Source organism: Thunnus maccoyii, chromosome 7, assembly GCF_910596095.1.
Source record: "Thunnus maccoyii chromosome 7, fThuMac1.1, whole genome shotgun sequence".
Lineage (NCBI taxonomy): Eukaryota > Metazoa > Chordata > Actinopteri > Scombriformes > Scombridae > Thunnus > Thunnus maccoyii.
The window spans coordinates 23,554,422-23,566,793 of NC_056539.1; the positions used below are offsets into that span (position 1 = coordinate 23,554,422).

The 12,372-nt window shown below is 40.3% G+C and overlaps 1 protein-coding gene across 1 annotated transcript; it reads left to right on the forward strand.

Annotated features, from left to right (window-relative positions):
- The first annotated feature begins 316 nt into the window (after nucleotides 1-316).
- On the forward strand, nucleotides 317-10,733 carry nr2f6b (nuclear receptor subfamily 2, group F, member 6b). The gene is made up of 5 exons (XM_042417525.1): nucleotides 317-2,238; nucleotides 3,067-3,161; nucleotides 6,109-6,443; nucleotides 7,612-7,858; nucleotides 8,783-10,733. The coding sequence occupies exons 1-5, from the start codon at nucleotides 1,970-1,972 to the stop codon at nucleotides 9,055-9,057; spliced, it is 1,221 nt and encodes a 406-aa protein (XP_042273459.1). The 5' UTR covers nucleotides 317-1,969; the 3' UTR covers nucleotides 9,058-10,733.
- Nucleotides 10,734-12,372: the final 1,639 nt, after the last annotated feature.

The following is a 12,372-nucleotide window of genomic DNA, read 5'->3' on the forward strand; positions in this document are numbered from 1 at the left end:
GAAGTCTTAAGGATTAGTGTGGAGTGGAGAACATGAGTGCGAGTGCCATGCGCTCAGTGTGTCGACCTGAGGCCCCCCTCTTTGTCTTATGGCAGTGTTGGGGTTAACTCCCCCCTGCTCCCTCGCTGGCCCGGGGTCAGAGGGGGAAACAGGCAGCCAGTCAGGCAGCCAGGCATTCTTTCTGTGTGTGTGTGTGTGTGTGTGTGTGTATGTGTGTGTGTGTGTGGCTGTAGCCCACTCTGTGCTCTTTGACTCTGCTGGCCTTATAAGGCATCCAGTACCATGGCAACCGCAGGGCTTGAATAGCAGTGTCAAATCCCTCAGCACACAGACACACGCTCACTCTCCCTAAAGGAGGGAGCGAGGCAGAAACACAGAGAGGGATTGAGAGGAGGCTATCTCTGGGCTGCTCTACACAGCAGCGTCTGGCTTTCACTGAAGGTCCGTGACCGTGTTTTTCCTGCTTGTTTGCCTAATTTATTCCTGTCGGGGCCAGCCGAAAGAAAGGCGGAAAGAAAAAAGAGGAACGGGGCAGAATAGTAAAGAGTGCAACAGTACACCCTGACTCGCTGACAGGGAATGCAGAGAGGTTCTGGCCTCTGGTTGTTACTGCTGGATGGACAAGCACTGACAAAACAAGAGGAGGAAGAGAGAGACAACACTTTGTGGAGCTTTCAGAGAGGAGGTGCAACTGCAACTTAAAGGCCAAGAGACACTGGAGATTTCTCAACTCTGCTTTTGTTTTTTTTTCTGTGACATTTGAGCCTCTGACACCACAGAGGAGTTGGAGGAACCTCAAGAAAACATAATTTAACCGCAGACGACAGACCAGGAGGACTTCTTTGATGAAACTTTGTTGCTGTAGAAACCACAGAGGCATTTTCTAGGAGTGAAAGGAGTGCATTGTCTTTCTCACTACTCTCTTGTTTTAATATTGAGCCTGAAATCCGTTTCAGCATTCTCTGGATCTCTTTTTGGTTATTTTTAGAGAACAGATACTTAATTGTGTGTAAGGTTTGGTGGTCATCTCCTGCCAAAATACCAAAAGAAAGAACAAAATCCAATTTTCCAAAAACTGTCCAAAGGTCTTTGCTTTTGGCATGTGTGAATGAGCATTTGCAGGGAAAACTATAAGCTGATTTTTCCTTCTCATCACTATCACCTCTGCTTCTGTAACAGCCCCGACAAGTCAAGAGTGAGTCTGGACTAGAACTGCCTCAGATCAGCAGATAACACCTCTGCACGGCAGGAACTGGTTGGACTAGTTCATAAGTTGGAGGAGAGGGCAGGGCAGTTTAACCCTGCCTGAAGGAGAGCTGTGTTTTATTTTCCTCCCACTTGTCCTTTTGGGAGAAAGCAGTGCGCTGAGAGAGCGGAGAGAGAGACTGAGCTGCTTTTTTATTTGGAGAGCGACTGTTTTGTCCCTCGTCACTATGCTTAGGGATAGGTGAGGTGTTTTTTTTTTTCCTTCGTTCACGGGGGGGGGGAGAGAAAGTGAGAGGGAGGTAGAAAGAGAGAGGGAGTCAAAGTGTAATTTATTGTTTCCTGTGAAAGAGCAGGCTGCACCCTTTTTCTCCTGCCTGAACTCTGAACCACTCAATGTGTGTGTCTGAAGTTTTCTCAGACCTCGGGAGCCATTGATCGGAGGTCAGGGCAGAAAACACAGAGGTGAAAGACAAGAACAGAGCGAGCAGAGGGATTAAAGAAGAGAGAAAACAGCACTGGGAAGGACCTCCAGGTCATTCCAAACAGACGGCAAGGGAGGAAAGGTCAACACGGGGGAGTCCGAGACAACTTTTCATCACACTTTTAAATCTTCTTGGACAAAACCTGCTTTGAATTTCAACCTGGAGTCACTGTGTTTTAGCCTGGAATCAATTTTTAGACTTTTAGGGTAGAAGGGTTGAAAGCCGGGGGACGGGGCGGGTCTGTGTATGATCCACTCACAGGGCTGCGTGTCTCAGAGAATATGGCCATGGTGAGCGGGGGATGGGGCAACCCCAACGGGGACAGTAATGGACTGGGGGAGAAGGCTTACCTGAGGAGGGAGGAAGAGGAGGGCTCACCTCAGGCTGGAAGCAGCGATGTGGACGTAGGGGACGAGGACAAGGCCTGCGTGGTGGACTGTGTGGTGTGCGGGGACAAGTCCAGTGGGAAGCACTACGGCGTGTTCACCTGCGAGGGCTGTAAGAGCTTCTTCAAAAGGAGCATCAGAAGGAATCTCAACTACTCCTGCAGGTAGGGGCCGGCTGGGAGATTCAGGATTACAGTCTGAAGGATAAACGTAGAGTTTAAAGAAGCATTTTATTTATTTTGTTCATTTGTTTAGTTGTTTTTTTTTTTTATAAATGTGGTCCACAAATCCTCATCTGGGCTTTGTGATTTATAGAAGTGAGCAAACATGAAGTGTGTGTAGCTATTCACATTCATGAAGGAGATAACTGAGTAGTCCATTTCTCATTCCTGAATGATATGTTCAAACCTTGGATATATCTTACAAACAGCCCTGGAAAAAAAAAAAAAACGTAAGCCATGAAGGTCAGTCATGTGAAGATGGATTGCCTCAGAAGGTCAACATTCCCATTATTCTCCACCACAGGAACACAACATTGCAACTCAATTCTCTGCTCTTGCACAGGGCGCTCTCAGCTACTGAATATAGTTATTTCTTCCTCCCATATTAATGCATTAACTCTGAATACAAGGTGTCTTTTTAGTCACTTCCAGGGCTGAAAAGAGCTCTCTTTGAAATGTTGGCAGACCTCGTCTTGCTGTAAAAGGCAACACAAGGGTGTGTAGGGCTGATGATTTACAAAGGTCACAGCCTTGATAGCTTTTCAGCCATGCCAGCTCACACAGTTCACTCATCATATAGGGGTCAGTGGGAGGGAGAGGGAGGAAGAATGGAGGGGGGAGATAAACATGTAAATGCAACCCACACCTCCTTATTAGACTCTCACTTTATGTTAAAAGGTTTTTGGAGACTTTTCTGGTTACTTTCATGACATATAAGTGCATATGAAGTATTTTTTGCTTTTCACCTGAAGTGTTTGTTTCTTATTGCAGATCAAATCGAGAGTGCCAAATTGACCAGCATCACCGCAACCAGTGCCAATACTGTCGTCTGAAGAAATGTTTCCGTGTTGGAATGCGCAAAGAAGGTAAAAAAAAAGTCAAGATGATTTTTGTAGGACTAGTGGACACACAAATGAGTTTTCCACTGCAAGAGGTGAAACATCTAAGAAGTATATTTAGATTAATCCTTTCACATGAATATATGAGGTTATTGTTCTACATTTCCTTTATTTAAAGCTGCGCTAATTGATATTTTTATATTAACAATTAAATTCAATGTTATTATTAAATGTGCTTATTATGTGTAAGGTGAAAGTTTCTCAAAATGACAAATCCACAGACAATTATCACCAAGTTTTGTGGCTCCCCCTCAGCTCCATGGAGAATTTTAGCTTGTTTCAGATCTTTGTTTTTGTTCTACGGCCTGTTACTTTACCGTTTTGGTTAACTCACCGATCTCATTTGCATTGTTTCCAGCTACAACAGGTAGCAGCAGGTAGGTTTTTTCAGTGAAAAAGCTATGACAAACACCAGTAACAGCTGGTGAACGTCGTGGGGGATTTAGTAGCTAAAGAGACAGATGTTTTGCGTATACTCTGGGGGAGACCAAAACAGAGCTAAATGAAGACTCACATTCATTAGGTGGACAAAGTGTAAACGTACTACAAGTAAAAGTTCTACATTCAAAATTTTACTACGGGAAAAGTACATATAATCATCAAAATGTACTTAAGTGATACAAGTAAAAGTACTTGCTTTGCAGTTTCATTCATTATTATTACATGTTCCATGTATTATTAAATTTAACCTTGTAGCTGGTCGAGCTGGAGCTAATTGAACTATTTTATATACTGTTGGATAGTATAATCTGTAATAATGCATAATATTTTAGAAGCTTATTATACCGTATGTTTTCAATGTATAATCTTAATCTGCAACATTACTATTAACTATAGCAGTCAAATAAAGCAGTGCAGTAAGAAGTATAAGATTTCCAACTGAAATGTGGCGTAGAAGCATAAAGTAGGAAAACTGGTAATACATGAGTATGAACAACCTCAAAATTGCACTTAAGTACACTATCTGAGCAAATGTACCAACAAACAGACTGATTCATGCGCATACACCCTGCATGAAGCGATCCCACACAAGCACAAATACTTGAGAAATGGGTGATTCTCAGAGAAAACGCCTACTTCTAAAGAGGCAGCCACTGACATTTGCCAGCAATCCAAGCACAATATTTATACTGTCAACTAGAGCATGTTTTCACCCTGGTGCTCGACTCCCTGCAGCTGTTGAACTTCAGGGACGAGAGGGCAACTGGAGGCAACTGTGCTGATTCGCATAACAGGAAAAAACAAGTTGTGCTCCATCTTCTGTTCTGTCAAAACACGAGTTGTCTGTCTCTATAGTGATAATGACATAAAACGAGTTAATTACAGTTTGTAATTTTCATTACTTCAGCATGGAAAACTCTGATTCCCCTTTCACCTTGTGTATTCTTTTCATTACAAGAACTAAACCCTCATTATCACATCACAAACTGTTTAAATTTACTGTCATATCAAAGTCTGTTGACAGAAACCCATCTGTAATTGTATTTTAGTAGCCTTTACTAGACATACAACCCCACTTGTATTTCAGTCTGTGTCAGTGGACACCACCATACATAATGTGCAGTGAGGTGACACTGTGCCAGAGGTTATATTGGGCCTGGTTATTAATGAACCATGCTGACCGTGGCTGTGATGCGGGTCGCACTGTTTCCACATTACCTGGAAATATCTGGTTCCACCTTTAACCCAGTGGGGGAGGCAGGCACTCAGACTGCTTTAAGTGAGATTTTGGCACTTGAAACTTTATTGACTGCAATTTAAAACAGCCTGCAGTGCTCATTTAACATTTGGAACAGAGAGGGCAATAGTGCATTAACCTTACATAGAGCACTCACATTAGGACATTGACGTTGGATTTTAATCACTCAGGTCAGCAGTAGTCTCACTATTGGTGCACTTAACTTATGATTATGGTGGTAAAATGTTGGTGATTAAAGCAACTGTATTTATCAGTTGGCTTGTTTTGCTCAGAGATCTATTTGGACATTTTGTTCCCTAAGTGTTTAAATGAGAATGAGTAAAAGTCTTTCTGTTATAATATTTTAGAAATGTAAATCCAATTTCCACAACCTTAAAACACTATTCAAACCCACTATCAGCTGTAATTTACTGAGTCTTTGAGTAAAAAGCGTAAATAGAGCCTCCAGACCAAGGCTACATACTGAGGTCTTTGTTAAATACATTCAAACATTTTAAAAGCATGTAGTCTAGGATAACAAAGGGATACATTTGCTGTCATTCAAGTATAAAAGAGTTAATGAAAAAAGGCAGTTGCTTGTTCAATGGCCCATGGCCCAATTTTACGCCAAATTTCAAATCCTGCCACCAAACATAGAAACATGACCAAAAACACCTCTGGTGAAGGTCAAAATTTAATAGAACGCCTGAATTTCAATAAATAACAATTTACACATAATACAGGGTGAAGTCAAGTTTTCAGTCATTTTCAATTTTTTTAATAAGGTCAATAATTTTAGAGAGAGAAGACTTTATTGATTTTTTTTTTGTTTTTATTTATTGATTTATTTGCAGTCTTTAATAGTGCAAACAGACTAACGTTCTCAAGGGTCAAAAAGAGCATGTTTCTAGTCAATAAATTTACATAATCTAAACAATCCAACTTCAACTAGTTAAAATCTTAGCCAACGATGCTGATATCCTCTAAAAATGAAACATATTTTCTTGAGTGAATGTTAAAAAGAGAACTGTAGTAACTGCACTTCTACTTGAGTAGAACATTACAAGAAAATTGCTTTTCCAGCAGATGAAAAACACAGTTTAGGTCAACATCTGTTCATAGATTCACACATCAAACATCTCTCCTGCTTCTGACAATCCTTTTCTCGTTTGCAAGCAGCAATATACTGTTTCTCAGTCACTGATTCTCACTGTGTTGTCTCTCTTCCCTCCACAGCTGTCCAGCGGGGCCGGATCCCTCCATCTCACTCAGGTATCAGTCCCAACTCCCTGGCAGGTGGGGTTGGAGGACCAGGTCCGGGTCACGTTGGGGCAGACTATTTCAACGGGCAACCGGTGTCAGAGCTCATCACCCAGCTCCTCCGGGCTGAGCCGTACCCCAGCAGCCGTTATGGGGCCCCATACAGCCAGGCACAGATGCAGGCATCTGCGAGCGGAGCCTCCGTCATGGGCATCGACAGCATCTGTGAGCTAGCTGCCCGGCTCCTCTTCAGCACCATCGAGTGGGCCAGAAACATCCCATACTTCCCAGAGCTACCAGTCTCAGAACAGGTCAGTATAAGAGTTTTTTGCCACAGCAGTTTACAATTAAAGCAAAGTAAATTTTAAAAGTCAGGTTCAAATACAAAAGCTAAGGAAACACCAAGTAATAATTTAATGTAAAATCACTTTGTTTGTGGTTATTTTTAGTGAAACCACAAAGTACAACTCTAATCTCATATATACAGTAGTTGAGACTCCATACATTCACCCTGGTGTCAGTAAAATACAAACAAGTTTCCTAAACATCATATATTTTGCCTTCCTTGTCTTTTGTTTACCTTTCATTTAAACATGGACTATTGATTCATGACTGAAATCAAAGTGCAAAGTCCCCCAATGCACAGCAGCTTGGAATGAAAAACAAAATTTCCTTAACTCAGTGACTCAGAGGGGTTGTAAAACAATTAAAGAGATTATAGATAAAATAATAAATATTCTTTGCTACACAAAATTACAGAATGTCTGTTTTTTTTTCTCCAACGTTTCACAATTACTTTTTTGGGGGGTCAAATTGTGCATACTTTCAGATTCAATTCTCTAAAAATTATGCAAATTAAATACTGTTGGAAGAAGCACTTTTATTCAAGAACTTTTAAATAAAAGTCGCAATACCACAATGTAAAATTATTCTTGCATCAAGAATTTTACTTGAGTGAAAGTACATAAGCATTAGCATCAAAATATACCTCTAGTACCAAAAGTAAAAGTACTCAGTGTGCAGAATATAACCTGCACCTTGACACACAATCCAAGTTTTTACTTTGTGTTAACAGTGTCATAGCTCTTGTCAGTCAGATTTATTTGTCTGTTTAATATCTCTTTAAATTATTCTTGTGTTAATATGTAAGCATCACTTTATTGATGCAGCTGGTAAAGGTGCAGCTTATTTGAACTACTTTATATACTGCTTTATCTATAATTAATACATGATCATTTATTTGCTGATTATATTTTGTATTCTGTAATTTGGTGGCGATTAAGTATAAAGTAGCATAAGATGGAAATAATCAAGTAAAGTACCTCAAAATTGTACATAAGGAAAGTATTTGATTAAATGTAGTTTGTTACTTTCCAAAGCTCATGTCCTAACAAAAGCCATAACCAGTGATGAGGGGTCACAAGTTAGGATATAAAGATATTAATTTCCTAATTAACAACATACCTGTTCACCCTGCAGGTGGCGCTGCTGAGGCTCAGCTGGAGTGAGCTTTTCATCCTGAACGCAGCTCAGTCTGCCTTGCCTCTTCACATGGCTCCTCTGCTCGCAGCGGCCGGGTTTCATTCGTCACCCATGTCTGCAGAGCGCGTGGTGTCCTTCATGGACCAGGTCAGGGTTTTCCAAGACCAGGTGGACAAACTCAACAGGCTGCAGGTGGACTCAGCCGAGTACAGCTGCCTCAAAGCCATTGCACTCTTTTCACCTGGTAAGTCTGGCTGTTTCTTACAAGGTTATCTGAGTGATGACACCCACTGTAACTGGATATCTTTACTGTAAACTGACCCCAAGTGTCTTTATAGAAAAACACGTACCTTGTTTGTCAGCAATTAGACAGGGTTTAAGTTTCAGGGTCTGTAGTGCCTTTGAGCAAGACATAGATTACATACAATTTCCTTTATGGAACCAAAAACACAAGTAAAACATGCATTTACAATTTAGATCTACATAGGAACACAAAGTGTGAAATGGCCAAAACTGCAGGAACGCATTGATCTGATCTGTAGGATGGATATCAGAGACCCATACTTACCTTGTTAAGTGGATCAGGTATCAGGCAGATGTGACCGATCCACATTAAATACAGTTTCGTCAGCAATGTCACTATAAAATTATGTTACATTCATTCAGTCATGGCGAGCCTCATGTTATCTAACATAAACATGATCCCAGCGGTTCCACGCAGTGACTTATAAAGATTTTAAAGCAACTATAATGAATTTTAGCATCTTTCAGTTCATTGTTTTGGTTTCCCACCTCAAAACTTTACTTCCGCTGCTTTCATCAGTGTCATCTTCAGCCAAAGCCAGGTGGACAGAAAGATGACAACAAATTAATGCTAATGTTGGTCTGTATCCACTGGATGTGTAAATAAATAACTACTAACAAGTTTATCATGTCAACTTAAAAGATGATAGTCAGTGTTGTGTTCATAACTTGTTTCAGTTTCCCCCAAGTGACCACAAAATCAGTTGTTTCAAGTATAAATTTGGGAAAAAGAGAACACTGGTACTCAGTAGTGGCAGATACCATGATACCATATTGTGGTAGTGGAATCTGAGTTAGGAGATGGTGCATCCTTGAAAAACAGAACAATTAAATGGTGATGACATCCTGTTTCTGCCACTCACAGATGCATGTGGTCTGACCGACCCAGCCCATGTGGAGTCCCTGCAGGAGAAGGCCCAGGTGGCCCTGACGGAGTACGAGAGGTTGCAGTATCCCAACCAGCCTCAGCGCTTCGGCCGCTTGCTGCTGCGCCTCCCCGCTCTGCGCGCTGTGCCAGCCAACCTCATCTCCCAGCTCTTCTTCATGCGGCTGGTGGGCAAGACACCCATCGAGACGCTGATCCGAGACATGCAGCTATCAGGGAGCTCCATCAGCTGGCCCTATGTACCGGGACAGTGAACCCCGCTGGCCTTCAGAGTGAGACGCACCGAGATCAGATTGGGGGAACACAGAGCTCACAAAGATTACTACAAACACAAACTGAATGTCAAAATACAAACTGAGGAGTTTAACTTGTAGAGGTCAGCTGTTCCCGCATTAGCTCTGTAAAGTTTGGTGGAAATCACACCAAAGCTGCTTTCAGGGAAACAAAATGCACGATTGTCTTTAAACATATATACATATATATATATATATATGTTTGCAGCACTTGTCAGTTTTCTCTGAACTCCGTCTGATCTCATTTTGTCTCATTCTGGACAAAAACAGGGCTTTAATGAAAATGCAGACTCTGACAAGAGGCCATGTGCCCTTACTACCTCCTCCCATATCACCCCTTATGTGACTCCGTTTGAACCCAGGCTCTGTGTGTTTTCTCTCTGCTTTATTTTTTAGTCCAAATAAAGCCATAGCCGTAACTATCACTTACAGGCACAGCTGGCCTTTTGTGGCAGCTTCAGAGCTTTAAATTGTCACAACTGGGATATATTGTGGTCACCATTTCTAACTTATGAACCCAGAAGTGGAATGAATTTGACCACCAAATGAATTTTGAAAAGAGTGCTCTACTGCGAAGTATCAACTTGCACGCCATTAATAAAGAAAAACAGTCACAGCATTGTATTGTATGTTATACTGTATATGGTACATACATTAAATATTCAGTATGTTATATACTTAAAGCCACAATGTAAAGAATTTAAAAATTTCTGACTTTGACGCCCCCCAGTGGTAGTAAGATAAAAGACAATATTCTACACATAGTGGCTTTAATATAGTATATTATACAATGATGATTTTAGGCTTTAGTTTCCACTCTGCAAGTAATGAAGCAGACAGGAAGTGGAGGTGAATGTACTTTATAATACAGCAGCCTCTCAAACACACACCTGGCTCCTCAGACAGTGACATCCCCGTCTAACATTATTACCTCATGTTTTATACATCAAAGACAAAGATTGTATAGTGAACTGTTCATGTGCTTAAGATAAATATAAAGGGATCAAGGTACCAACCTATCAATAATATTCCCCTGAAACAAAGACCTGTCTGTCCACCAGATTTTTGGCCAAAGTATATCTGAAAATGTTTTGAAGTGAAATGTAAGAGGAAGTTTGACAGATTGTACCTGAAAGCTACAGGGAGTCAGTGATACTTCCTTTTCTAAATTCCTTTGCTCTTATGACGGTAGAAGTTTCAAAAAAAAAAAAAAAAAAGCAGTGTGTCAAAACATGGTCAAATGGACAGAGGTCACTTTGAGATAACAGTAATTATTCTGCTTATGCAAGGTACTCCACGTGTATAAAGGTTATGGTGTGTGTTGGTACTGAGATAACAAAAAAATTTTGTATGATTTTTTTTTTTATTGTATTACCTGTTATTATATCTCATTTTTAAAAAAGAAAACAATGGCCATGATCCCTGATGTGATCAAACAACTTCATCAACAGCCCAAAACGCTGTCCTTGTACCACTTTATGTTGTTTGTTGGGATATAAACTATAGTGATTTGACTGTGTAGCTTTACATTTAAAAGAACCATGTTTCTATGACCATGCCAAACCTAGAAATGCAAAGAAGTTGATGTGGCTGATTGGTTATTTTTTGCATTACTAGAAATAAAAGTATGCACATTCCTTCTGTGGATGACTTGAGTATCAGAGAGTAGACACACTGCACACATCCGCCTGAATCAGAAACACTTTATCAGTAATTAGAGCTGAAACGATTAAGTGATTATACTATTATAACCCATTAACAGGGAATTAATCAAAAATCAAGGAAATTAATTAATCGTTTATGTTGTTTAATCAAGCAAGAATGCCAAATATTTGCTCGTTTCAGCTTCACACTGTAAGGATCTGCTGCTTTTATGTTATTTTAAATTGAATATATTTCAGTTGGTCAGACAAAACAAGCCATTTAAAGACGTCATCTTGCACTCCCAGAACTAGTGGTTTTGACTTTTTTTTTTCGCAAGCTTTTGATTTAGGTGATTAATCACACAAACAATTGACAAATTGACGATTCCTGATATTGGACGGAACATTGAATATGTATAAATTTGCATCAAACATAAAATGCAGATATAGTCATATTACCTCTTAGTCTCCCTCCAAATTGGCATAAAAAGCCTGCGTTATATTGACATTACATCATCTATTTACAGTGTCTGCAGCGTCACATTTTACATTTTATTTTTTGTCATTTGGCAGATGCTTTTTATCCAAAGCAACATACAAGTGAGGCAAGACAATCAAGCGTTACAGGACAGGGACTCAAGTTGCTGAGCAGGTACAAGTGCAATGAGAAAGACCACTAACAATTATTGTTATTATTGCTGTTTTTTAAAATTTATTTTTGTTCTATTAATGAGACCTGACAGTGGCAGAAGCAACTGTATTACCTATTACTGTTTCCCAAATTGGCAGAAGAGTCAGTGTTGATGATGTTGGTCAGGTCTCATCAAATGGAAAAATGGCCAAATTTAAACACACTTAAACACACAGTATACAGACTGATACTCCAGCAGGAGTGTCAGAAAACAAGTATTAGTGGTTAGTGATATTCAGTCAAAATAATGTGTCCTAATTCCATAATTCATACTAATTATAAGCAGGTTTTAAGTATAGCAGTGGAAGACATATTGAGATTTTTTTTTACTTAAGTGAAGGTTGCAATACTGCAGTATAAAAATACTCCTTTACAAGTTTACAAATTTTGGGTTCAAAATCTTACTTAAAGGTGCACTATGTAAGATTTGGATAACACCATATCACCAGACACCACCACCACTCTCATAGAGTTATCACTCACTGAATATAGCGTAAAGCTTACTGTTTACAGCGAATCTGTTCTATGTCAAGATATCAAAATGCTACAGAGATATTAGAGCCATCGCTAAATTACCAAAGAACTGCTCAGAGGCAGCTGAGATGACCAGCGGTCTCACCCAGCCAGCGGCTTCTCCGACAGCATCGCAGCAAATTTCCAAATAGGTGTTATAGGTTTGGATAAACTAACCATATATTGGGAATCTAAATGGTTACTCTCTTGCTTGAAAAAAATATTAAAAATGAATAAAGTGATATTTTAACAGTCATACAGCTTTCAGCCCGGTTCCGGCATTGCTGCTGGTTGCTGACAAGCAGGTCTATCTGCGGACTCAGTATCTACATGACACACCCACTCAAGTTGGGTGAGTGGGTTGGGCATGAGCAGCGAGATGGTTAGGATTAGAGGTCAGGGGTGTGTGCCGTCTAGTGTGCTGTTACG

What these genes read in the sequence shown, in the direction of transcription:
- nr2f6b (XM_042417525.1), top strand. Translation starts at nt 1,970, where the DNA reads ATGGCCATGGTGAGCGGGGGATGGGGCAACCCCAACGGGGACAGTAAT. An exon ending in TGTTGGAATGCGCAAAGAAG is followed by an intron (nt 3,162 to 6,108) that starts GTAAAAAAAAAG and finishes TTCCCTCCACAG; the next exon opens with CTGTCCAGCGGGGCCGGATC. An exon ending in AGCTACCAGTCTCAGAACAG is followed by an intron (nt 6,444 to 7,611) that starts GTCAGTATAAGA and finishes TTCACCCTGCAG; the next exon opens with GTGGCGCTGCTGAGGCTCAG.